The 27,739-nt window shown below is 38.2% G+C and overlaps 3 protein-coding genes across 11 annotated transcripts; 1 reads left to right on the top strand and 2 right to left on the bottom strand.

The window, feature by feature from the left end:
* Window positions 1-871: 871 nt before the first annotated feature.
* LOC103848292 lies at window positions 872-19,035 on the bottom strand. Its single transcript, XM_033288228.1, has 8 exons — window positions 3,319-19,035; window positions 3,074-3,234; window positions 2,961-3,031; window positions 2,773-2,863; window positions 2,577-2,701; window positions 2,427-2,508; window positions 2,224-2,341; window positions 872-2,148 (listed from the first exon to the last, which is right to left on the bottom strand). Exons 1-8 carry the CDS (start codon window positions 3,463-3,465, stop codon window positions 1,843-1,845), a joined length of 1,101 nt encoding a protein of 366 aa, XP_033144119.1. The 5' UTR covers window positions 3,466-19,035; the 3' UTR covers window positions 872-1,842.
* On the top strand, window positions 16,241-17,079 carry LOC103848293. The gene is made up of 2 exons (XM_009125226.1): window positions 16,241-16,245; window positions 16,362-17,079. Exons 1-2 carry the CDS (start codon window positions 16,241-16,243, stop codon window positions 17,077-17,079), a joined length of 723 nt encoding a protein of 240 aa, XP_009123474.1.
* A 654-nt stretch (window positions 19,036-19,689) lies between the features above and the next one.
* On the bottom strand, window positions 19,690-25,840 carry LOC103848279 (probable transposase-like protein At4g04430). 9 transcript variants are annotated; one of them, XM_033288240.1, is made up of 4 exons: window positions 20,826-20,949; window positions 20,451-20,747; window positions 20,140-20,367; window positions 19,690-20,076 (listed from the first exon to the last, which is right to left on the bottom strand). In XM_033288240.1, the coding sequence occupies exons 1-4, from the start codon at window positions 20,907-20,909 to the stop codon at window positions 20,038-20,040; spliced, it is 648 nt and encodes a 215-aa protein (XP_033144131.1). In that variant the 5' UTR covers window positions 20,910-20,949; the 3' UTR covers window positions 19,690-20,037. The 9 variants fall into 9 exon arrangements, 1 of the variants encoding a protein (XP_033144131.1); XR_004456513.1 differs by adding exons at window positions 23,631-23,730; window positions 23,810-25,840 and having other exon boundaries at window positions 19,690-23,531; XR_004456515.1 differs by adding an exon at window positions 21,024-25,840 and having other exon boundaries at window positions 19,719-20,747; window positions 20,826-20,955.
* Window positions 25,841-27,739: the final 1,899 nt, after the last annotated feature.

Here is a 27,739-nt window from a genome sequence, read left to right as displayed (position 1 = left end):
CTTGAAGCACATCTTGTTGACATAACTGATGGATAACGTTTGTTTCAGTAAGACAACCAACACAAAATCAATAAAATAATATAGTGAGTATGAAAACGTGTTAACCATTGTTATATGCTTCAACTGAATGGACTGGAATTAAGGTTGCCTCTATGAGAGGAAGATATTGGCTGTTAAGCCATGGCTGACGTAATTTACACGCTAGAAAGAACACAGAAAAAAAACAAAATAAAAATAAGAGGAAATGCCAGCAAACAGAAGAACAGAAGTTTGCGAATAACAAACTTGGTTTTCTTATGTAACCACTCTTCTTGACGGTTGATGCTGTTGAACTCGATGCTTCAGACTGAGGCTGATTATCTGAGACACCTCCTTTGCTGTTCTTGCATTTAGCTTTAGCGGTTGCCTTAACCATGCTTAAGAGTTTGTAATTTTAGAATAGTCTTGGGATATGTAATTGTGTTAGGTATATTAGATATTGATCCAGTAAAAGTATGTAACAGCTGAGTAATGTGTATTTAATTGACTAACGTTAAATGTAAAATAATGATGGTGTGTAGCTGAAAGACCTATCGTTAACCGTTACTGTTTTCTATAAACTTTTTTACTCTGCATGGTAAAGAGGCTAATCTATTTTTTTTTCTTTTAAGGTAAATCACAAAATAGCTCATACTTTATTTTAAAGTTAGTGCCCATGAATGTACGTTCGATCTTAAATAACTTCAGTGCCAAGCAATATCTGCTCCATATAAGTTAGTGTGCAGCGCATATAATAATTACGTGCCTACTCTTTGTTTTTTTTTTATCAGCACAGATACTTGGTGAAAACTTTAACACATAATTAGTTGGTTTAGGATTTAGAGTGTTTCTGGTTTAGAATTTACACGGAAAGCCCAATTTAAATGATTTTATGGTTGATTCAGCATGGCCACAAATATTAAACTTCGCCTTCAAATGATTTACATGAACTTTAAATTTAAAAATTGTTATGTCTTTATTTGTTTTTTGCAAACCGAAAGTACAATGCGTAGCATAAAGGATAACAAATATTTTGAGCATTTTAGGTTAATATCAAAGCACCAAAACGAAAGACTTTATAATATCGAAAGAAAAAGATCAGATTGCATTCATTAAAACATCCACCAGACATAGAATTCAAATCTATAATATTAGGAAAAAGAGACTAAAGAGTTTTAATTAAAAAGATGAACAAAAGATAGCATTTTTTGATAGATAAGCGGTGGGAAATGATGCAATCCAGATTGATCTACTCCTTGCGTGCCTTCTTCTGCATGTTCCCATCGTTGACAAGCTTCTGTTTGTCTGCAGCCTGAGAACCGTGATATGGGACATTTGATGCTGATGCATTGTTGCTGACAACGGTACTCTCATCAATCTTTGGTGCCACACCATCTCCATTGTCATCTGGTCCATGATCACCCCCCTGAAACCATTGTAACGGTGTCGATATAGTGCTGTAAATTTTGTAAACTATAACTTTAAAAATACTAACATCGTTAACAAACGCTGGCAATGGCGCTCTCTCGTGTTCACTTATTATACGGGAGACAGTGAAACTCTGGTGCTTGGAGGTGAAGTTGAACTGACCCAACTTGAGCTGGAAAGTGAAAGTTTTTCCAACTACTTCATTCAAGAACGGAGGGAAATCGCTGTCGACCCTAGCATTCACGCCCGCACCCTGCAAATAGAAGCTTAGGATTATGGAAATGGATCAAAGACACAGAAGCATGAGCTACTGTTAGATGTGCTGAGTACTTACCAAAATATGTGCAGCCTCAGATGCTTGGATGTTGGTTAGCTTAGCAATCTCTGTATCAAATGCTACAAAAACAGCCTCATCCGTATGGTCCGCCACCGAGAACTCCACTCGATACCTGTAAACAGGGTTGTGATAATGTGATAAACTAACGCACATGATATGAGACAACTTATCTGAAACAGTTGAATAAGATCATTGAAGAATCTCAACCTTAACACACCCGTAGCGTTCTCCCTATCACACGAGAGACAAGTGAAAGATGTTTCATCCCGCTGAAGCTTCTTTGCGCATTTGGAGCATCCGATATAGCACCATCCCTTCTCCGACTGAAGACTGGTCACCTCGGCCTTGCATAGAAACTCAATATCCTGAGACCAATAAGAATGCTCGTAGAATTAGAAGTAAAGACACGAAATAAAAGATTCTGTTTGGAATAATTTAACCTGTGGGTCAGCGGCAAGGACATATTGGTTCAGTTCAGCAACGGTCAAGGGCTCGATTTTCTGAGCTGAGACCACTTTTGATTTAGAAGAGCTCGAATTGGCTCCATCACCAACCAGCCTAGCGTGCAAACAACACGCAAGAGAAATCAGATGAAAACAAACTAATGAGGTGAACTATACCAATCTCAGCATAAAACACTTACTTTTCATAATGCTCTTTTCCAGCTGCTGTTTCACAGTCAAAATAAAAGTGCGTACCAGACGTAGCGTTGAGAAAAAGCTTCCCTGAAAGTGGAAAATGCGTAAGTGAACCGTGCTAATGAAGGGCTCTTAGGTGAAAACACGTATCTTACCTCCAACAACTTTGGGATTGATACTTGTAAACAGTATAACCCTTGGCTCAGAGACGTGCTCGTCAAACTTAGTTTGGAAAGTTACAGCACGATCATCAAACATACTGACACAGACATTGACATCCCTGATGCAATTTGATGTCGTGTTAGCAACAAAGACTATGTCAATTACTGGATAAACAAATATACAGCTTACCCTTCCAAACGCAGAGTCACCATTACACGCTGAGGACCGCGTAGACCGTCGGTGATCGTGCTCCTCACGGAACTTACTTCACCAACGATATCTTGAATTTTTTTAAAAAAAAAAAAAAAAAGAAAACAAACGTTAACAGAGGTGAGAAAAGGCAATTGGATAAGTGTATTAGTACAGAAGAGATAAACCTGGGAGTTCTCTGTTGGTATTTGCCAATGCCAGAAGCTGTTCATGGCTGCGAAACCTGAATAACTCAGTCGGAATGTCCTTGTCCGAGTCAGTTTTTGGCTCAAAAAAAGTTCCATCATTGAAGCGTATGGACACCGGAGAGTCAGAAAGTCGGAATTTTGGGTTAGCCCGTGCCACGTCGAAACCACTGAGAGAGTAGACGGAGCCTTCACTGAGCCGACTCCGGAAAGTGTCAACGCGGCTTGAGTTGATGCTCCCGTGTATCAGCGTAGACTGCGACGAGCCAAGAATAAACCAAACAATTAAACAGCAAGATCTAACTGACAGAAATAAGAAACAGAACACAATCGGATTTACCTGTTCATCAAGGAGAAGCATGTCAAGGCTCATAAGCTCTCCATCTTTCCTGACGTTGCGAGCTTCCCAGAATCTCAGAAGACGAACTTCAGCGGTGTTTGAGCAACGGCCTGCTCTCAAATTAGCGAGAAGAACATATGAAGACATATCGGAAGGCGCGTCGGATTGCTTAAGCTTTAAATCTCAGAGCTGTAGATCCTCATCGCTCCAAGACGCACTTATTTATAGCGCCAGCTTCGATCTGTTACAAAACCGGGTCGTCCATAAGAGTAAATGAGATGGAGTGGGAAGAGAGGTGGGGTGAACATTGATGATCGAATTAAGATCGATTTCAATGTCGAAGACTACGTTACAGAGAGTTGAGAGAGGAAAAACGGTGGAAAGAGGATGGCGGAGATGGCAACGCCGTGACCAGAAAACTATAACCCAAAAAAAATTCACTTGGGCCCAAAGCAAAAACAAAAGCCCAAAGCAAAAACAAAATCTCCTCCCGTAACAAAACTTTCGCGTAAGAAAAACTCAAAATCTCTCCCTCTGCGACACGTGTCAGCAAAACGAATGGGGTCTGATGACGTGGCAGCCTCTGGATCCTTTCTGTCCTACTTTATTAATATAGATATTCACAACCAATTTGCTCACATTTCATTCTATGCACTACAACCACACATCATATGGTTTTACATGAATTTTTTTATTTTTTATTATAAACCACGACAACTATACTAAACAAAACACTTGACTCCATCTCTTATAACATTTTTAAAATACAGTAACTGATGCGCCCTGGATTGTAGACCCGGACCAGGATGGTGCACAACTCGACCCAACCGAGGTTTCCCTATCGGATGATGCAACCATGGTCGAGCCAGAAGCTAACTTGGAAAAGAAAGAACTTAGGGAATGCATGCAACCCCGTGGATGCATATCTGTGGATGCCACACCTATGAAAGGAACTAAATGGGAGCAACGATCAATTAACCTTTGAAGATATCATTGAGCTAGACACACATGAACACTTTGGACGAGCTGGACAAAGTGACACTAACTTGGGCGAGCTGGTCGAGCTGAATTTAAGTGACACTTACATATCTGAGCTGGATAAGCTGAGTGACACTAGCTTGGAGCTGAATGAGCTAAGTGACATCGAAAATGGAGCTGGTTTAGTGTCTGGGCGAAATTGGCCTTTTTCAGCCCAAAGAAAAATTCATAACAAATTCAATTTGGGTCGGTTTTGCACCAAATTTGACCAGACGTTTTCTCAGTTCATTTCAAGCCCATTCTCATCAAGCATACCAAGAGGGAGTCAGCAAGGAAGTCTTAGTCGTGCATGGGAAAAATAATTCAACAAAAATCATTAATTTCGGTCTTTTGTCAACGTCTTCATTTCTAGTTTCTATTTCTTGTTTTTAGAACATTCTTCTTTGGATTTCTAACACTTGTAATCGTATAAATATGACCTATGAGCCACAAAATAAAGCAACATTTTCCCCCTTTTATTGAGTTTATCTCCTTTGTTCTTTGTAGAACACTTCTTGTTTCTTGGTGTGGTTAGCTCCAAGTAAACTTTTCTATTTCGTTGGACTTGTGCGTCATATCAAGCAACATATAGAAACCCTTCTTTTGTTCGACTTGTGCGTCATATCAAGCAACAACTGAAGTTTGGTGGTATCAAAAGACTTTCCACCCCTCTTGTGTCACCGTTCAATCCATCTGTTCTTCCTTTTGGCGAGTTCATATCCCTTAATCCTTCCCTATTTTAGGGCGTATCAAAGTGGTATAAGAGCCACTCATTCGGTACTATCTATCCATCTTCTCATCTTTCATTTTCTAAACACTTCATCTTCTCCTTTCTATCTCAAATCTGGGCCATTACCTTACCTATCGCCATTCTTCTATAAAAAAAAAGATCTATCAAAAAAAAGAGAAAAAAATAAAAGTTTGATTAATTTGACCTGGTGGTGGATGAGAAATCCTGCTGGCTGAGGAGAAATCCAGCCTTGGAGTGGTTAATACGAATTTCAAAACCAATTCTCTTATCTGCCTACCTTGTGTTCATCTCTTGTTTTCTTGAAGAAACCATTGGGTTACTTAATTTGTTCTCTTAGAACTTTGAGAGAAGGCTTTTGTGTGACCACTAAAATTCCAAGAGAAACACTTGCGTGGGAGAGATTAAACACTTGAGAGTGTGAGGATTATTTTTATATGTTAACATTTTGTGTTGAGAATTTTCAGGTTAAGATGTTTGAAGCTGATCAAAGAAGGCTTTTTAGTCAATTTGAAGTCCGTGAGTTTTGTGACAACCTTGTGGAGGTGTGGTAAAAGCCCTCAAGGACGTCAGTAAGATACAAAAAAAGAGCACAACCACACGTGCCCCTGTAGCTAAACCATCCTTATTCATTAATGAAAAACTTTAGGGTAAATCTGAAAACAACCTTGAAGATCTAAAAGATTTGTCAGATTCTTTACCAATCTTTGATGAGTATGATGAAGAGCTGATTGAAAGTTTGATGATTTGTGAGGATAATTGTGATCTTCCTTTCCCAAAACCTGATTTTTTGTTTGATAAAGAACAGACTATTGCAGAACTAACCTTTTTGCAACCGGAGCGTCCGAGTAGTCTTGTTCTATTTTCATAGGATTTTGAGGAAAAGCCATTCGACTACCCACATCAAGAACCGCTTCTTGGCACCAAGAGACCCATGGACGTTGATCTATATCCCATATTTGATGAGGAAAATGATCACTTGGACGAACTTGGTCCAATTGTTGATGAGGAAGCACCAAACCTAACGTCCATCAACATGGAGAATCATCTTTGCTTTGATCCCGGCACAACTCCTACTATGCCTTTGTCCACAGACATTCAAAAGCACTGTGAGAAACTTGATTTGATAAATTCTCTACCTGAAATGTTTGTTAAGATTAGTTCTCAAGATGTGAAAAGTTTTGGTTTTGACAAAGTAAAAAAATTTTGTGTTTCAAGCTTAGTTTTTGAAAACCTGATTAACTCTTTTAAATTGTTTGAACCTGATAAACTCTCTGATCAAAAATGTTTCCAATATGGCAATGACATCCCTTCTTTGTTTTGAGTTTTCATCAGTTTGTGAAACATAACAAAGGTTTTGATCATCTTGAAAAATCGTTTGAGCTTGTTTTACAACAACCAAATTTGTGTTTCCGAAAACCTTGTGATTCCTTTGTTTGGCTTAAGGATAATGGTTTTTATCTGAGTTTTTCTAGTCATGAACTGATAACTGGTAATTTGGTTGCCTCCACTTGTGTCTTGGACAAATTTATGGTTAAGACTTTGCTGGAACATAAATCACCTAGAGTCAAATCTGATTTTTGTGATTCTGTTTTGAAGCTTGATAGCTTGTGTGTTGAAACTGATAAACTTTGGCATAATCTAAGATCAATTCTTAAAAATTGTGTTGTTTTGAGCTTTGATGTTATCTTAGTTTACAACACTTTCTTTGAAAAATATTTTGAGCTTTTGATAAGTGATTCTCAGTCTGAACTTAAACTTTTGTGTTCTGATTTTGAAAAGGCTAAACACGATTTGAAGTTGCTCAATATTATCTCATGCTTTGATACCATTCTGGTATGTAATGCTTACTTTCATGTGCATTTTGAAAGGCTGAAATGTGAGCTACTTGTTCTTCGGAAAGAGACTTTGTTTTCTGATTTGAACAAGTACATGTCTTGCACATATGATCCTGGTATTTTAATGTCTGCTTTGAGTATCTAGGATAGACAGGTTTATTCTCGGATTCAGTCTCAGAGAAGTAAAAGCATAGACCGGGATTATAAGCCTCAGGTTTGGATATTCATGTACACAAGGAAAATGGCATCAATACTCCAAGAAAGTTTCTTTCCAAAATTTTCCTTCATTGAATTTTACATGAATTTTTAAAAATTTTGTCCGATTCATTTTTTTTTATTCAGGTAAAATGGATTTGAGGACAAAAAATTTTCAGGAGAGAGAGAATGATGCGCCCTGGATCGTAGACCCGGGCCAGGATGGTGCACAACTCGACCCAACCGAGGTTTCCCCATCGGATGATGCAACCATGGTCGAGCCAGAAGCTAACTTGGAAAAGAAAGGACTTAGGGAGTGGATGCAACCCTGTGGATGCATATCTGTGGATGCCACACCTATGGAAGGAACTAAGTGGGAGCAACAATCAATTGACCTTGAAGATATCATGGAACTAGACACACATGAACACTTTGGACGAGTTAGGCGAAGTGACACTTACTTGGGCGAGCTGGTCGAGCTGAATCAAAGTGACACTTATATATCTGAGCTGGAAGAGCTGAGTGAGCTAAGTGACTTTAGCTTGGAGCTGAATGAGCTGAGTGACACCGAAGATGGAGCTGGTTTAGTGTCTGGGCGAAATGGGTCTTTTCAGCCCAAAGAAAAATTCATAACAAATTCAATTTGGGTCGGTTTTACACCAAATTCTACCGGACCTTTCCTCAGTCCATTTTAAGCCTATTCTCCTCAAAAATTCCATGAAGGAGTCGGCAAGGAAGTCTTGGTCGTGCATGGGAAAAAGAATTCAACAAAAAACATTAATTTCGGTCTTTAGTCAAAGTCTTCATTTCTAGTCTCTATTTCTTGTTTTTAGCACATTCTTCTTTGTATTTCTAATACTTGTAATCCTATAAATAAGGCCTATGAGCCACGAAATAAAGCAACATTTTTTCTCTTTTTATTGAGTTTATCTCCATTCTTCTTTGTAAAACACTTCTTGTTTCTTGGTGTGGTTAGCTCCAAGTAAACTTCTCTATTTCGTTGGACTTGTGCGTCATATCAAGCAACGTATAGAAACCCTTCTTTTCTTGGACTTGTGTGTCATATCAAGCAACAACTGAAGTTTGATAGTATGAAGAAACTTTCTGCCCCTCTTGTGTCACCGGTCAATCCATATGTTCTCCCTTTGGCGAGTTCATATCCCTTAAGTCCGATTGAGTGATCCTTCCCTATTTTAGGACGTGTCAGTAACACATGCATTTGTTAATATCCCCGCGCTTACGCGGAGCTTTGCCCCCTAGTGGTCTATAAGATCAAAGATAAGTATTAGTTTTATTGGGCTATAAATGTCAACAACAAATTTGTTGGGGGACCATTCGACATATATATTTATCAAACAACCTTCAAATATATAGGCTTTGAATTAATTATTTCAATATTTTAATTTTGAGGTTAACAACACAATTAAACATTTTTCTGATATGTGATTAAAATATCACACTACAAAAAAAAGTTTTCCGTAACGACGAAAAGTTACGAGGAAAATTTTTCCTCGTAAACTTAAAAGTAGTTTATGAGGATGTTACGACAAAATGGAAATTCGTCGTAACGTAGACGTAAAATTATAAGGAAAACGTTTTGTCGTAAATGCCTTGTAAATTTACGATGAATGTACGTAGCGAACAATATTCGTCGTAAATTTACGACGATACTACGATGAAACATGTTACCGTTATTTATTGGTGAAAACGTGTATTCAATGCGCTTTGAATTGCCTAACTTCGTTGTAAATTCCTTGTAAAACTGATGTAAAAGAGATGTAAAACCCTAGTAATTTTTTTCTAGTAAAATCATGTTTATACTTCACCTACTAAACTCGAATTTTTTTCTATATATATGTCATTTCTCCTAATTCACACTCTCACAGCACACAAAGGAAAACAAGAAAAAAAAATTCCGAGAAATAAAAAACTTCAAAAAATTATAAAAAAAAATTCCCAAAACATTTCCAAAAACAAATTCCCTAAAAAAATTCTAAAAAAATGGCAGATGGCAGTAATATTTACGAGTTATGGAGTTGGATGTATTCCCATAAATATTCGAAAAGGAGAGTGATGAATGCATTTCTGAGAAGGCTAGAGACATTCATGTACCAGGCGGCCTCTACACCGATCACACGGGAAAGCGATAAGATGTTCTGCCTTTGTCGGAAATGCAAGAATTCAAAATTTGCACGTAGTGAAACTGTATGGAAGCATTTAGTAAACAAAGGATTTACACCACAGTATTATATTTGGTATCAACACAGAGAGGGTTACGGTGGAAATGAAGCTAGTAGTAGTAATAATAATTTTGAGGATGCTGGTAATAATGAAGAACCGAATCATTTGCATAATGAATCTAGTTACCATCAAAAAGAGCATATGGTAGATCATGATAGGGTTTCAGACATGATTACTGATGCATTTTTAGAAACAACTACAACAATAGCTGATGGAACTGAAAATGTAGAAGAACCTAATTTGGATGCAAAAATGTTTTATGAAATGCTGAATGCTGCAAATCAACCAATTTACACTGGTTGTAGAGATGGTCTCTCTAAATTGTCTCTAGTAGCTTGGATGATGAATATTAAAACATATCATAATTTACCTGAGAATTGCATGGATGCATGGGCGGAGTTGTTTAAAGAGTATTTACCAGAAGATAACGTGTCTGCTGATTCTTATTATGAGATTCTGATATTGGTATTTAGTCTTGGGTTGCCTTCGGAGATGATAGATGTTTGCATCGACAACTGCATGATGTACTGAAAAGATGATGAGAAGCTAGAAGAATGTCGATTCTGCAATAAACCACGATTCAAACCGCAAGGACGTGAGATGAATAGGGTACCATACCAAAGGATGTGGTACCTACCAATTACAGACAGGTTGAAAATGTTATATCAATCTGAGAGGACTGCTGCATCGATGAGGTGGCATGCCGAACATGTCCAGAGGGATGGCGAGTTCGCTCATCCATCAAATGCAAGAGCGTTGGAAACATTTCAACAAGGAACACCCAAATTTCAGTAGAAATATTTGGAATATCTATCTTGGGTTATGCACCGATGGATTTAGTCCATTCGGAATGTTTGGGAGATAATATTCTTTGTGTCCAGTCATTCTTACGCCGTACAATCCGCAATCGAAAATGTGCATGGAACAAGAATTTCTGTTCTTAAACATATTAATCCCTGGGCAGAAGCATCCAAAACGGTCGCTAGATGTTTTTCTTCAACCATTGATACAAGAGCTAAAGGAGTTGTGGTCAGAAGGGGTGAGGGCGTATGATTGTTTGTTGAAAAACAATTTTACGATGCGAGTAGTTTTGATGTGGACGATAAGTGATTTTTCTACTTCTGGGATGTTGTTTGGTTGGACAACACATGGAAGATTATCTTGTCCATATTGTCTTGGACTGATGGATGTCTTTCAACTGAAGAATGATAGGAAGAGTTGTTGGTTTGATTAACATCGTCGCTTTTTTCCCATTTCTCATCCGTACAGAAGAAGTAAGACATTGTTTATGTACAAAAGAGTTGTTAGAGATAGTCCTCGTCCATATCTCACCGGCCAACAGATCGAAGCTGGCATTGATTATTACAGAGATCAGGAAACAGTTAAGTGTGGAGGAAACTGGCATGTTCCTGGAAATATGCCTGATGGGTATGGTGTGGCGCACAATTGGTATAAGAAGAATATATTTTGGGAGTTGCCTTACTGGAAGGATCTTCTTTTACGTCACAACCTGGATGTGATGCATATAGAGAAATTTTTTTTGACAACATCATGAATACAATACTGAACATCCCTGTGAAGACAAAAGATAACAAGAAGTCAAGGATATACTTATCGAATATTTTCTCAAGAAGTGAGTTACATATCAAGAGCAATGGAACGTTCCTGCTCCTATCTTTCGGTTGTCATGAGAAGCCAAAATAACTTTGTTTGGCTGGGTTGTATCCGAAGTTAAGTTCCCTGATGGTTATGTTTCTAATAGGTCAAGATGTGTTGAACGAGGTCAAAAGTTCTCAGGAATGAAGAGTCATGATTGTCATGTGTTTATGCAACGACTACTTCCATTTGCTTTTGTCGAGCTCCTTCCAAAAAATGTACATGAAACAATTGCAGGTAAATATTAATTTATAATATATATACATATGTTATGAAATGTTATTAATTGGGTTACTTTTGTAATATACAGTCATCGAAGCCTTCTTCAAAGATCTTAGCACACGTACGTTCAAGGAAGAAGCCATCGGACAACTTCATCAGAACATTCCGATCATATTGTGCAATCTGGAGAAGATATTTTCACCTTCATTTTTTGACGTCATGGAGCATCTAGGTATCCACCTCCCGTATGAAATATTTCTTTGTGGACCTGTTCACAACGGATGGATGTATCCGTTTGAGCGTTCCATGAAACATTTGAAGGGAAAAGCAATAAATCTTGCAAAGGTCTAAGGTTCAATAGTTGCTAGGAGTTTGACAGCAGAAACATCTAATTTCACAACATACTACTTTGCTCCAACTGTTCGTATGAGAAAAAGAGTTCCTAGAAGATATGATGATGGAGGAGTACCGACATCATATGCAGTTGATGGTGTTTCTGATATTTTCTGTCAAATTGGACGGTTTGGTGGTAAACTGAAAGAAGTATGGTGGTCATATGAAGAAGATAAGCATAATGCCCACAATTATATTTTGCTCAACTGCAAGGGTGCATTAAATTCGTTCTTTTGAGAGGTAAATATTCTTGTGAATGTTAATTATATGAAAATGTTAATTATATATGCTCTAAAGCATTCATTTTATTTACAGCATGTTTGTATCTCAAGTTGAAGAAGCAATACCAGGAAAATCCTCAACTGAGGTGGACGCACGGAAAGATAAGCACTTTGTCAAGTTGTTAAAATCACAGGTATATATATATATATCATTTTAACAGTGATGCTATAAGATAATTTTAACGGTGATGCTTTTTGTAGGTTTAGTATGACGATCCATATTACCCCGTATGGTTTCACGATTTAGTCCAAGGTCTAGTAGCAAAGGTCACCACATCACCTATGTATTTTACACGAGAGTTTACCTTTCACACATACGAGTATGGGAGACATCGGGCAACAAGTAACTACGGAATATGTGTGAAAGGCGAAACAGACTTTTACTGGATCTTGCAGGAATTTATTGAAGTCGAATTTTCAGAGTTATTGAAGCTAAAATGCGTCATCTTCAAATGTGAATGGTTCGACCCTGCTGTGAACTGAGGTGTTTGAATTAATAAATTTGGTGTTGTGGATGTCAATTATGGGAGAATATACAACAAGTTCGAGCCTTTCATCCTATCTTCTCAAGCCGAGCAAGTTAGCTTCCTTCCATACCCTCGCCTTCGAAGTTCTGGGATAAACTGGTTAGCTGTAATAAAAATTACACCTCGTGGACGAATTGTTGCTGGAGAAGAACCACCTTTGCAAGAAGAAGACGCTATCAATGAAGTTGATGTACCTAGTCAACAACTTAATGAAATCCTTCTGATCGATCCGGAAAACCAACAATATGAAGATCTTCCTGAAGATGTGACAGATGAAGCACGTGAAGACGAGTTCAATGGAAGCGACGATGATCATTGTACTGATCTTGATGAAAATGAAAACGATTCAGAATGATGTAATCTATGTAACAAATGTTGTTTTTCTTTTTCATTTTCTCATTTTAATGTATGTGTAACATATGTTGTTTTATATAATATGTTTTCTTTTGGTTTTAAAAAATTAATTTGGAGTTTAGGGTTTAAGTTGGATAAAGAGATAAAGAGAAAAAAGATGGTGCTATAAGATAAGTAACTTTGGGGTTTAGGTTTTCAGGTTTCAGGGTTTAGGGTTAAGCCTCGTAAAGTCATCGTTAACAAAAACATGGGCCTGGTAAATTCGTCGTAAATGAAAAAAGCATAAGCGTTCCACGTAAATTCGTCATACATTTTCCACATAAATTCGTTGTAAACTGAAAAACACGGGCCTGGTAAATTCGTCGTAAATGAAAAAAGCGGGCCTGGTAACTTCATCGTAACTTTACGAGGAATGCCTTTTCTTACATATAGGTGACGCCTCAGAACGAGCAAAGCTCGTTCATTCCTCCCAAATCCCTCTCCACTCCTCTTAGGTAACCTCTCCCTCTCTCTAACTTTTTTTTAAAAAAAATTGTTTAGTTTTAGGTGGTTAGTATAGGTAATTAGTTTAAGTGATTAGTATAGGTAATTAGTTTAATTGGTTAGTATAGGTAATTAGTTTAGGTGATTAGTTAGGTATCAGAACAATATTTTTAAATTATGTTTTTAATGATAAAATTAACTGTAATTTTTTTAAAAAAATTAAATAGATCCTAAAAAATTAATGATAAAACTAACTGTACTTACTCTCAGATGTTTCATGATGGTGTCGAGACATTTTCTTCCGGTCCATCATCTTCCGAGGCAGTTCCGGGACTCTCAGACATCTCAGACAGTTTCTTGGAGTCCTCCTCCTCCTGCACCTCATATGCCTCCACCACCTCCTCCTCCAGCCGCTGCACCTCAGCTTGTCCCAGCAGGTGCAGTTCATCCAGATTTGCGTGTGCCTCCATCTGCCCCATACGCGAGATAAACAGTGGAGGATTTGCTCGCCCAGCCTGCACGAGGGGCTTGGATGTTCTGGATCCCGATAGACCGCCGGGAACTTATCGGTAACTTAATATTCTTTAGTACATTAAAATTAAAAAAAAAAATTTAACAATTAGGTTATCTTTTCAGGTTTGGGGCCAACAACCGTATTGGCCGGAGCGTGTCGGAGACCATCAAGGGCTACTACGACGGAGCCTACCCAAATTGGAGCAAGACTCCCGACCACGTTAAGACAACTTGGTTTAAATGTTTTGCAGGTAATATTTTTTTTAATCTAATTAAATATTTATATCTAATTAAATATTTATTTTAATTTTTTCAAAATTTTGTTTGTTTCGGCAAAGGTGGCACTGGTCCTTGGGAATAACCGAGAGGGTGAAGAGGGAGTTCGTTGCAAAGGCAAAAACCCGCCTTTGCAACACCATCTCCGATTGGAAGGACAAGTGGGAGATCTACGGTTATTACGGAAAGCCCACCGAGCTCACGAAGGAAGTATGGGATGATCTCATCCCCCATTGGAAGCTACCCTCTTCAATCCGTAAGGCCAACTCGTGCTCCGCTTCCCGAAGAACAAAGGACAAAGATGGTCATTTGCCCATGGTTCGTTGTTCCGCTGCACATGCTGGAATCCGTCTAGAAGCTGTAAGTTGTTTCTAATATTTAATTTAATTTATTTATTTTTGTTTGTAGTATGAGAAGACGGGAGTCTTACCATCTCTGTCTGATCTATTCAAGATGACTCACACCACATCAGACGGGATTTTTGTGGATCCGGCATCCGAGAAACTCTTCAACGCAGTGGCTTCTCGAGTTGAAGAGCGGGAGACGCAGTTAACCCAGCAGTTTCCCGATGGATTACCAATCAAACTGACCACCGAAGAGGTCGACATGATCTTCGAAGAGGTAAGACCTTATTAATATATTTTTATAGGTGGCTCCTAGAAAGAAGGGGCGGACAGTGGGCATAGGTTCTGTTAACAAAGTTGCCTTAGCAACTTCGTCATATGCTTCGAGACGGGATGAGGAGAACTCTCAGATGAGAGCTCGGATGGATAGCCAGCAGGATCGTTTAAACTCTCTTGAGGATCTGCTGGACGTGATGTTGGTGGGAAACCCGACTATGCAGCAAGCACTAAATGTGAGACGAGTAGCTCTCGGGATACCAATACAGAATCCCGAAGTTGCCGATCCTGACCGTTCTCAACCGAACACCACCACCGACTACTTCGATAATATGGAGTAGTTTTTTTTTATTTGTTTCGTTTTTATTATGAATTTAAATATTATGACTTTTAAATAGTGTTTAAAAATATGTTTTCATTGTCATATTTCATTTTATATTTAAAATTTCGAATTTTAAATAATATCTTATTTTAATTTAATATTAAATGGTAAGAAACGATGTAAATTCGTTGTAAACTTTACATGGAATTTACAAAGAAATCCTCGTAACATCGTCGTAACGTTTATGTGGAGCTTACATGGGTAGCATTGTAAAATCCTCGTAAATGTTACATGAAATTTACATCGAAATAATACGAGTACTTTACATCGAAATAATACGAGTACTTTACAATGAAATGTTACGTCTCGTTTACGATGAAATGTTTCCTTCCGTTTTACGAGGAAACAATTCCTCGTAAACATTACCACGTGTTTACGACGAAACCTCTGTTACGACGGACGTTTAACAAATAAACGGTTTTCAATGTTAATTTGTCGTAACACCCCTTTTACGACGAATTTACAAGGAATATTGCCCTCGTAAAAATATGTTTTCTTGTAGTGTCACATTTACAATTAATAAACATAAAAATGTATTTACAATATGGTTTTACATTATATTTCTAGACATTCTTAATTTAAAGTATATTACAAGTCTTTTAAATTTTAATAATATTACATTGCATTGTAAATATAATTATATTGCAAATATTTTTTAAGTTAATTTCTTACTAAAGTTTGCAACAATAAATTTCACAGCATTAATATTTTTATAGATAAAAAGGATCACATAAACATATGAAAACAACTGATAATCGAAATCAAAACAACTGATAAATTTTTATAGATCAAGTCAGTAATCTACAGTATTGTAAATTTCTGGAGCTCAGCTTTCATCCTCCCTATTGGTTGTCTAGACAAGATAGAGTCTTTGCAGCGCATTCCTCTGGTCAGGTTCTATTACACAGACTCACAGTGCTAAAGTCGCATGGTCAGATTTGTGTTACCCTAAAGAAGAAGGAGGATTAGGATTGAGAAGGTTCAGAGACACCACTAGGGTCTTTGCTCTAAGTCTAATTTGGCGTCTGTTTACAGGTAACTCGCTGTGGAAATCCTGGATTCAGTATTACCTCCTGTGGAATAGTTCTTTTTGGGATGTAAAAGAGAACTCCAAAGGTTCATGGATTTGGAGAAAGTTGTTGAAACTTCGCAGTGTTGCTTATCAATTTTTTCGGCATGAGGTACATAATGGTCAGTCGACTTTCTTTTGGTTTGACAACTGGTTGGATGTAGGGAAGCTTCTTGACATAACAGGCGAGCAAGGCACTCGTTAGCTAGGCATTTTGAGAAATGCTAGGGTATGTGATGCCTCTGATAACACACATTGGAGACTTGGAGGAGGAAGGACCCGTGTCTTCCAGGATATTATTGAGCAGATTCAAGAACGATCTGTACCTGTTAATGACCTAGGTCCAGACATTGTTCTATGGAAGCATAATCAAGATGATTATAAGGAGTTTTTTTCAGCAACTAGGACTTGGGAACAAATCAGAGTCAGACGTGAGAAAGTGGATTGGAGCACTGTGGTATGGTTCACGCAGTCTGTTCCTAGATTATCTTTCATTACTTGGCTTGCAATAAAGGATCGGCTATCTACAGGAGAACGTATGAGGGTGTGGGGTTTACATCAGGAGTGCTTGCTGTGTGGGAAGAGGAATGAGACTAGAGACCATCTATTTTTTGCATGCCCTTACAGCTATATGGTTTGGCTACGAGTGACGGGAAGACTTTTTGGTACTTGTATAACACCAGATTGGCAGGATACTGTTGCAAGGATACGTTATGATCGACGGTCAATGCTGGATACAGTCCTTGTCCGAATGGTCTTTCAAATGACAGTTTACCATATTTGGAGGGAGAGGAATGCAAGGAGACATGGGAAAGCTTGGATACCTTATGAGAAGCTGATTTCTCAGATCGATAAGACTATGAGGAACATAATCTCTTCTCTGAAATATTCCTCTGGGGATAAGCTAGCAGGACTGATGAGGCGTTGGTTTGAAGTGACGATGTGAGACAAGTTCTCTTTTAGCTAAATTAGAAATTTTTTCATTCTTTGTTCTCTCTGGATTAGAAACTAGTTACTTTTGTTTTCACTTTTTGTAAATTCCTATTATTTTGCTGATTATCAATAAATTTGAAATTTCATCAAAAAAAAATTTTTTTATGAAGAAACACATTTGTTATAATAATAGATATGTATAAATAAAAAATCCCGCATTTTAAAAGCGCGACTCAAAATCTAGTTACTCTCAAAATTGATGGATGTGTAACTTGAAACCGAGTCAAGATCAAGTATGATTAGTGTTCGTTCTGAAGTCCTTTCTATTCATTTAATGGTCTTGCCAACGTGTGTTCTCTATGAGAATGAGATAATATAATATATCTTATCAATTGTTAGTATGTTTGCTTATAGTTCCTGTTTGATGTTTTCAGGCAGTGAAGAAAGAATACACTATATTCTCTGGCACTAAAGCAACTGTGACAACTTGTCCTGCGGATCCCACACAGATCAATTGGTCACAATTTGTCTTGTGGAGAGTTGTTAAAGGCTGAGGTCTTGGATTCGAGTAACGTCAAGCGCATCAATGACCTACCGGTGGATGTGGAGGCAGTTCCTCCCACGGTCAGGGGTTAGAGTAGGTGCACTGCAGCGCTGTGAAATTTGTGTCCGCAGGACAGGTTGTCACATAAAAAGTTAACTTTTTATATGACAACCCATCCCGCTTACTCGGAATCCGACTCACAGCCCTGCAGGACACCGACCCCAACCCCTCCATTATGAGTTCTCTTGGACTCCATAATTAGGTTGTTGGTGAGTCTTGAACCCATGACTTCGCTCTTTAACAACACTCCTCCATGATGAGTTGTCACCAATTGACCCCAAATTGTAACACCCGTATTTTCAAAATAACTTAAGTAAATAAAAAGTCTGAAATCTTCATTTATTACTTCTCACAAGTCAACTCCAAAGCCATAAATCCAATAAATAACCATAAATCCCAAATAACATAATAAATCTCGAAAATATCGGTAAAAGAAATAAAACCGCAAGTCTGAAAAAGAAAGGAAATAAAACTCCCAAAGCACCAACCCGATAGCAATCACTCATGCTCGTCAGTCTCATCTGAAAGGGGAAGGAATAGGAGGGGTGAGTAATAGGGGAGTTACTCCATGAAGTATGGGATGCTAAAAACGCAAACCACTGACTTGAGTAAATAGAACTCCCACTATGGAAGCTTAGCTCTAACATGAACACACACAACGCCTAGCACAACACACAAACACAAACAATGCAATGATAGCATATAGCTAGTCCATACACCCCGTATCTCCTCATATGGATATCTGATACGTAGCGTCGCTAGTACAGTATGTCTCTGTACCCCCTCCCTCTCAAGTAGCATCCATGGTACAAACGTCTCTGCACCACACGCCCGCACCAGTAGCATCGCAAGTCCAGACGTCTCTGAATCCCTGCCTGCACAATCAAAGTAGCATCGCTAGCCCAGACATCTCTGAGCCCCCGCCCGCGCACATAGTCCCTACTAATAACTATGTATACATACATATATATATATCGCATCTCTTAACATCACACAATCCAATCAAAGTTTGAATCCTCTAGACCCCTAGTTCCAGTTTACAATGAATGAACTAACTAACAATCAAGACTCAATTCAAACAAACGGATCATGATTCGAAATCTAAACTACGATAGAGAGAATTCTACACTGGTACAGGATTTACAAAATAGACCCTCACTTTAGCCATGATCGGAACCGGAAACATGTTATAGAATAAAACATCTGTCTCGGCTTCTCACCATCAACACGAGGAGCACAACAAAGATGCACATGCATACCAGACATAAAATCATGACATAAGTTCCTCATTCACAACAAGGTGGCAAGCGTTTAATAAAATGGAAACGTGGAAGCTTGGTGCGCAATAAAGAGGTAAATCTTACCCTAGATCTCACTCTCTCCTTGGTTAACCACACGACACAATCTACAACAACACGGAAACGTCTATGGTGACAAGGGTTACACCACCGGTGGGTCACAACTGATGGTCAAGTAGATCGGTCACTACAAGAAAACAGGCGGATACTGACGGACAAAATCGTCAGAAGTTCGTCGGAATAGAGACAATTTGACGAATTTCTGACGAAAGTGGTCGTCGGTATCATTTCGTCGGAAAAAAATAATTCGTCGGAATTTCGTCAGAGTTTCCGACGACTTTCTGACGAATACCGAGAAACCACATTCTGACGAACTTCCGACGACACTCCGATAACATATTCCGAGAACTGAATACATCGGAAACACTATATTTTGAGGAATCTGGGTCGTCAGATTATACTGACAAATCAGAGTCGTCAAAATTTACCGACAAACCTGTTCGTCGAAATATACTGACGAATTGTAGTCGTCAGAATATTCCGACGACACAAGTTCGTCAGTATATTCTGACGACTTGTATTCGTCGGTATATTCCGACGACTATGATTCGTCAGTATATTGCGACGAACCGGTTTGTCGGTATATTCTGACAACTCAGATTCGTCAGAATATACCATTTTTAAATATGAATAAATTTTGCATCTATAATTATATTTTTTTATATTAAAATTTAATAATTACACAAAATCTGAAATTTAAAACTAATAATATTATAGAATTTAAATTCATACAAACTTAAATAGAAAAAATACATTCATCAAGTTTTAAAATTCATAAAAAACTAAGAACCCGAGGGAAACAAACGATCTAGCTATTCCAATATCTCGGCGTTGGTCTTCTTTTGGGATTCCAACTGAGCAAGGATAGTGGCATTCTAGAAAGGATAGTGGCGTTCTGCTCCTCTAATGCCACAATCCGTTCATCTTTGTTCTGTAGCTGCTCCAGAATCATGGGATTGGTATACGAAACTTGCGAAGAAGACGCCGGATACGAAGAAGCACGGCGGGCCTACCCAACGAAATGTCCTCCTTTCCTTTTAGGAACCGCCTACAAAAATATTTAAAGTTAGTAAACTACATTGTAAAATAAATATATTAATAAAAATTTTACTTTTTCGACCATCTCATGTATTTGCAATAGGAACATGTTGGTTGAAGCTCCCGTAGAATCGCCGTCATTAAAGAGAGGCTGGGAAGATAGAAGAGCTTCTTTTTGAGTTTCCACGAAGTCAACGAAGGATCTGATCACGGCGTCCTGAATTTGACCCGTCTTCTTGTTAGTGTGAGCCTCCTTAATAAGTTGAAGACTATCAACAGGATTACCGTCATTTGCTTTAAACTAAAAAACAGTCATTTGCCAAAGAATATATAAAAATATTTATTTATTTAAATAAATATAAAGATAAAAAAAATAAAACTTACAAGTTGATCCTCCTTAGAAGACATAGAGCAAGCGCCGAGGTTGTGCACATACATACCTTTCCCGCCACGATCGCTCTTCCGGTTCTTGGAGTTCTTACGAGACGTCGCTACAGTGTCGTCCTTCTCCCAATGGACTATCAACTGATCCCACACCGTCCCGTTGATATACCGTGGCCTCTTTTTCTTCTGCCATACTGTCTTCCAAGCGTTGATCTGCTTCGTATAAGAGTCCAAGGCCTTTTCGTTGAATTTCTGACGGACTGTTTCCGTGAGACCGGAATCCCAAGTGAACTCTTGCTACACAACACACATAATTTAATTAGTAGATATATATAAAAAAATTGGAAACTTCTTTAAAAAACACTGAAGAGTTACCGCAAACTGACGAAACCACAACTCCCTCTCTTGGAGAGGAATCACACTCCACTTCGAATATTCGGTATGGAGCATGGAATACATTATATTGTTGATGCTCCTGCTAATGCCATTGCTCGACTTATTGAACCTTAAGAAAAATGCATGTTAGAAAGTTAATTAATGGAAAAACACTACAAATAAAATAAAAATACTAACCAAGTTGTATGTCCCGGTCATGGGTTGGGATGGAGAACCGGGAGATGCTCTCGACCTGGTTGTTGAACCAATTGTTCAACTGACATGACCCCTGGATCCTCATGAGCAGCTGGATCGGGAACATATGGAGCAGGAGCGGGAGCGGGAACATATGCGGGCACCGAGTTTTGTTCGTGAGATGAACCCGATGGACGGGAACTGCTCGCCAAACTACCTCGGCCGCCGCGGGGTGCAGAACGACGGGATGCGGAATGGCGTGCTTCCTCGGACCTAAAAATAAATGTTAATACATCAAAAGATTGTTAAATATATTAAAAAATAATTTTCTATTTAAAATGTTTTAATTTATATATTTAAATCTAAAAATGATTTATATATATATGTATAAAAAAATTGTAAATGTTTTAAAAAAAACTATAAATGTAGAAATGGTTGTTAAATATATTAAAAATTATTTTTACATCTAAAAATTATTTATATATATATACGTTTTTATCTATATAAAAATATAAAATCGTTTTTTCTATAAAAAATATTTATAAAACGTTTATAAATATAGAAAAGGTTGTTAAATATATATATGACTTTTAAGAAACGTTTTATTATATATAATATATTACTGGAAACGCAAAAATAATTTTAAAAATACAAAAACGTTTTCAATCCAAAAAAAATTAAAACAACAATCCAAACAACAATCCTAACTAATAGATCCTAAACTATCCATTCAATCTTAAAGTTTTCAATCAAACAACCTTAAACCCTAAGATCTAACTTCCTAAACCCAAAAAAATTGAAATACACAAAGGTTTTATAGAATCTTACATGATTTGTGGAGTGGGGAAGAGATCTGACGGTGGGAAGAGGAATCGCCGGAGATGGGAGCTCGCAAATCGCCGGAGTCGCCGTCAAAGAGAGAGAAATCGGAGAGAGTTTAGAGAGAGAGGCAGAAATGACGAAGAAGGAAGTGTCTAGGGTCTTTATCTTTAATGATTCCGACGAACACGTGTACGTCGGAGTTTCGTCGGAATCATTAAATATAAACCAATTGGCGGTTCGCGAAAATTTTCACGTGGTTTGTTTTTCCCGGGTAATTTGATATTCCGACGGATTTAGTAAAGTCGTCGGTATTTCGTCGGATATTTAATCCGTCAGTAAGTCGTCGGTATTTTCCGAAGGATTATTGACGAGAGTTTCCTACGGAATTCCAACGACGTAGTGTTTAGGGGTTGAACACAAGTTTCTAAATGCAAAATCCAAATCTTTGATAATATATATAGTATTTGTATAAAGATTTAACTATAAAAATATTTACATAACACGATTTTACACAAAAACATTTTTGTAGTATAAGATTAGATGAATATGATTGTATAAGTATATGAGTGTTACGATGAGATGTTATGAAAACCATGATATACATACATAAATATTTTAATGAGTTGTTATATTTGAACGGTTACGATCTAATACTATATTAACACTTATTATGTGTTATTTTCATAGTTTCGGTATCCAAATTTATATATATTTTGATCTGAAATTTTTTAAAAACATAAGTCCTCGAAAATACCTCGGAATATACCGAGGACATTCCGACGAATTTAACAAGTTCATCGGAATGTCCTAGGTATATTCCAAGGTATTTCCGAGGAACATGGCCACTTAGAATGAAACCATATTTCGTCGCTATGTCGTCGGTATATAGTGACGGAATACCGACAGACTTGTTTTGAGAAAAAAAAACTTATGTAATTACAGCAACTAATAAATATAAGTCGAATAATAAGAATTCCTAATCAGAATCATCAGAATCTTCATCAAACTCCCCAACCTCAGCTTCGTCCTCTGAATGTACAACATCATCAAGTCCAAACTCGGTAAAATTCTCAACGAGTTCAACATCTGCCAAATCTTCAACTGCACTCAAGTTACTGGTAGAGTCTGGTTGTAATGGTTCATTATCAGAAGTTCCATCCACTCGTCCTCTTGGGTTGATTTGCGTTACAGTGACACATGGATCTTTATTGTACGTCACCCGAGGGTAACTGATGTAGCACACCTATCAATTATACAAAGTATTAGTAAAATATAAACCATTAATTATGAATAAATTGACGTACCTGATCAGCTTGCGAAGCAAGATTTAAGGGATCATAATATTGAAGTTTCCACCGCGAATGAACCGATGTAACACCAAACGCATCACTCTTCACTCCTCTATCTGGGGTGGTGTCATACCAATCACAATAGAACACTACACACCACAATCCAACCATACCAGGAAACTGGATTTCCAATATTTCTTCTATGTTGTCGTAGTAGACATCGTCACCAGAACAAGACGAAACACCATCATCATATGTTGTCCTAGAAATGACCGTTCTTTGTGAATGCATATCCTCGCGTACAATAGTTTGGATATGATTTGACCACATAGTTTGGTCCCCGCACAAATTCGCGTATCCAATCATTGAACACAAAACCTCTGGCCAAACTATCATTCACCTATAAAATTAAAAACATATATATATGAGTGAAAAATTAATTACTTTATATTAAATATAAACTAATCATATGCATAGGGTAATATGATATATGACTCACATAACTAAGAAGCCATGCGGCAAATCCGTTATGTCTGAGTTATTGAAGCTCATCTTCTATCGCATGCCTGTGAGTCATACGCAACTCTGCCATATAAACACTATATAAAAAGATATTATCAATATAAAATAAAATTATTGAATATTAATCAAAAATTTTAAATGAATAACTATTTTTACCTCTCATATTGTAGAACATCTTCATAGTTGGTGAGCAAATATGTTTACAAATGACCGTGCTCGGTCTCCGTAAGTCTCCGCTTCGTGGGTTTTCCACTAAGTCGTCCTATTTCCGTGAACATGCTTGGGACAGTAACATGATATGTTGCCCTCTCCCCTCTGTCATCATGCCGAGCAGGTCTTCGGTTTTTTGTATGCACTTCTGATGGAAAATAGTTTTCAGCAAAGATTGCAGTTTCTTCATTGATCACCTGGGCGACTATAGATCCTTCCACCTTGCTTAAATTTTTGACCTTCTTCTTCAGATGATGCTTATAACGCTCAAAAAGATACATCCATTGATACTGTACAGGACCACCAAGTTCCAATTCTCTTGCGAGATGAATAGCAAGATGTTCCATTACTTCAAAGAATGATGGAGGAAATATGTTGTCGAGGTTGCACATGCTGAATGGTATGTTTGCCTTCAGATTACTAATACCCTCCGCATTCACTGCTCTGGTGCATAAATCGCGGAAAAAACACTTATTTCTGCAGTTTCTTCATGAACATTACGTGGCAATAGTGCGAAAAAAGAAAACGGAAGGAGGCGCTGCATAATTACATAACAACCATGACTCTTCAAGCCAGTAAACTATCATTCGCTTCTATCAACGCAGTTTCGCAAATTTGATGAATAACCGTCTGGAAATTTCACTCTATCTGTAATCCAATCAAAGAATTCTTCTTTTCCAGCACCATCCAGCCGATAAATGGGAAAAGGGACCGTACCATTCTCATCGACGTGAAGTTCAGAACGATCACAGATATCGACTAAATCCAACCTTGACTTTAAATTATCCTTCGTTTTACCTTGGATGTTAAGGATTGTGTTCATCAGATTGTCGAAAAAGTTCTTCTCGACAAATTATCTTTGCGGATCCCCGCGTGTCCCGCGGGATACACCGAACCCATCCCGCTTCTGGCCCGATCCCGCACAAGCTCATCCCGCAAAGCCCGCTAAAAATTCGGGCCTGGATCTTAGTAACCAATCCCGCCCCGCAATAGGTTCAAACGGGCTAGGCCCGCGGGCAGGTTCAAATTTTGCCATCTCTAATGACATCTAAATTATGCCGCAATAGATGATCCTTCCAATATGGCAGATCCCAGAAAACGCTCTTTTTGTGCCAGTTATGTAGCTCTCCAACCGCATCGACTCGAATGTTTTCATCTCCACCTACGTCAGGCTTCCTATCTGCACCAAAATCCCTCAACTGCTTCCACAAATCTTCCCCACTAACTTCCTTAGGTGGACCATCCAACACCTGCTTGTTCTTCGTAAACAAAGTCTTACTCTTACGGTATGGATGATCAGGTGGTAGAAATCTTCTATGACAGTCAAACCAACATGTTTTCCTTCCGTGCTTTAGTTGGAAAGCATATGTTTCATCTTGACAATATGGACATGATAGCCTCCCATGTGTTGTCCATCTGGATAACATATCATATGCTGGAAAGTCACTTATTGTCCACATAAGTACTGTCCGCATATAAAAGTTTTCTTTGCACGAAACATCGTATGTCTCAAAACCATGCGCCCATAGTTGTTGCAACTCATATATCAATGGTTGAAGAAACACGTCTAGTGATCTCTTAGGATGCTCTGGCCCGAGGACGAGAATTGAGAGGAACAAAAACTCTCGTCGCATGCACAAGCTTGGCGGTAAGTTGTACGGTGTCACAATAACTGGCCATGGAGAATACTGTCTTCCACTCTTTCCAAATGGGCTGAAACCATCAGTACATAATCCAAGATAAACATTTCTTCTCTCTTCCGCAAATTCTGGATATGTTGACTGGAAATGTTTCCAAGCCTTCGCATCTGAAGGATGTCTAATCTCACCATTTGTGGAATGCTCTGCATGCCATCTCATTGTTTTTGCTGTGCGCTCACACTGATACAACCTCTTCAATCTTTCCGTCAAAGGCAAATAATACATCCTTTTGAACGGGATCGGAACTCTTCCCCTTGTCTCCTGATAAAGAGGTTTCCTAAATAATTTGCAGTTATCCCGTTTTCCTTATCTGCTCCCCAGTAGATCATGCAGTTGTCAATACATACATCTATCACTTCGTACGGTAGTTGAAGACCCGCAACAAGTTTCTGAACCTCGTAGTATGAACCATGTGCGAGATTATCCTCAGGTAGAATACCTTTGACAAAATCAGTAATCGCATCCACACATTCTTCAGCCAAATTATAGTCTGTCTTAATACTCATCAATCTAGTTGCAGATGATAAGGGTGAATGACCATCTCTACAACCTTTATACAAAGGTTGTTTTCCGGCATCCAACATGTCAAAGAATCTCCTAGATTCGGGATTTGGTTCTTCCCCTCTATAATGATCATGTACCATCTGCACAGTACCTACCCCATAATCTATATCCGGTCTAGGTTCTTCTAACCTAACTGAGGTTCGCTAACAGGCTGAGGTTCACTAGTACTACCATATTCATAACCAGTTTCCCCATGAAGATACCAAACTTTATAATTACGTGAAAATCTTCTCATATACAAATGAGTCCAAACATCAAATTCTTTTATAATCCTATTATTATTGCAAGTAGAGCAGGGACATCTTAACATACCGTTTTTTGCATCCGGTCGCTGTTCAACAAGCTTCATGAATTCTCCAATCCCTTGAACGTATTCGTCCGTAAGTAAATTGGTGTTGGGATCCATATGAGGTTTATCCATCCACAAACGATAATAAACTCCTAAAGACATGATTTTCTTGGAATTGTTGTGATTAGAGAGAGTGAAGAGAGAATGAGGAGTGAATGAGTTGAATGAGAAGAGGTTGTATTTATAGGAAATTGCTTACGGCAGTCCGACGACATTCCGATGACCCTAACGGTCATATCCTTCGGAATCCTGTCGATATTTTCCTATCTCAACGGCTATAAAACGGTCATATGTATTTGTCGGCGACGGTCAAAAGGTTCATCATCGGCATATACCGACGAACTTCCGACGACAGCAACAGTTATATTATTGATCGCAATGTCGTCGGAAAGTCGTCGGTATATACTAACGAATTTCCGACGAACGTAATGGTTATAGATTTCATCGGATTGTCGTCGGAATTGCGTCGGTATATAGCGACGCAAACTCTTTTGTCAGAAAGTCGTCGGTATATTCTGACGAATTTCCGACGATATAGTATTTTTTGTTTTCGTCGGAATGCCGTCGGAAAATCGTCAAATTTGTCCAATATAGGTTGTTTTCTTGTAGTGGGTGACGGTGGCGAGGTGATTAGATGCGGCAGCTCCGTCGCTCGTCTCTCCTCCACGTCTCAGCTCAGCTCCACTATACAACGCCAACAAGAGGAACGATGGTTCCATGGACATCAGCTACGATGGATGCGGTGGTGATCGGTGAAGAACATGCCTCCGGTGGTGGCTAGCGATCTGATTGGTGACATTGATGGTGTTCTTCCTTTCATTGCCATCAAAGCCTTAAAGATTAAGAGAGGTGAGTGATCGTTCGTGAAGGAGGAGAAGATGGAGGTGATTATGGTGGTGAAGCTCATTCTCTTCCACGATCTAAAAAGAAATGGAGGCTGAGCTTTGACGAAAACAAATATATATATAGGTACGCGTACACTGATAGGGCTAGGAAAATTGGTGGCTGGTTTGGTTTAATAATGATAATAATTTTACCCAGTTTGGTTAAGAAAAACCGGGAATATAGATACATTCGACAACAAATAAGTAGGTGATATGATTAATAATAATAATCAAAACTGAATGAAATTAAACCAATTGGTTCAGGAACGGTTTGCAAACAAGAAATAATATAAATAAAACCAAACTATTATTTAACAAAACCGGGTTACGGTCGTTACGGCAACTTCAGCTTGGTTTGAGGTAAAAAAATAGAAATTTA

Source organism: Brassica rapa, chromosome A03 (assembly GCF_000309985.2).
Source record: "Brassica rapa cultivar Chiifu-401-42 chromosome A03, CAAS_Brap_v3.01, whole genome shotgun sequence".
Classification (NCBI taxonomy): domain Eukaryota; kingdom Viridiplantae; phylum Streptophyta; class Magnoliopsida; order Brassicales; family Brassicaceae; genus Brassica; species Brassica rapa.
Note: the sequence above shows the minus strand (reverse complement) of the source record. Positions and strands in the feature narration are given on the sequence as shown.

What these genes read in the sequence shown, in the direction of transcription:
- LOC103848279 (XM_033288240.1), bottom strand. Translation starts at nt 20,909, where the DNA reads ATGTATTCCATGCTCCATACCGAATATTCGAAGTGGAGTGTGATTCCT. An exon ending in TGTGGTTTCGTCAGTTTGCG is followed by an intron (nt 20,748 to 20,825) that starts GTAACTCTTCAG and finishes TGTGTTGTGTAG; the next exon opens with CAAGAGTTCACTTGGGATTC. An exon ending in TACATGAGATGGTCGAAAAA is followed by an intron (nt 20,077 to 20,139) that starts GTAAAATTTTTA and finishes ATATTTTTGTAG; the next exon opens with GCGGTTCCTAAAAGGAAAGG.
- LOC103848292 (XM_033288228.1), bottom strand. Translation starts at nt 3,465, where the DNA reads ATGTCTTCATATGTTCTTCTCGCTAATTTGAGAGCAGGCCGTTGCTCA. An exon ending in TGCTTCTCCTTGATGAACAG is followed by an intron (nt 3,235 to 3,318) that starts GTAAATCCGATT and finishes GGCTCGTCGCAG; the next exon opens with TCTACGCTGATACACGGGAG. An exon ending in CAATCCCAAAGTTGTTGGAG is followed by an intron (nt 2,509 to 2,576) that starts GTAAGATACGTG and finishes TTCCACTTTCAG; the next exon opens with GGAAGCTTTTTCTCAACGCT.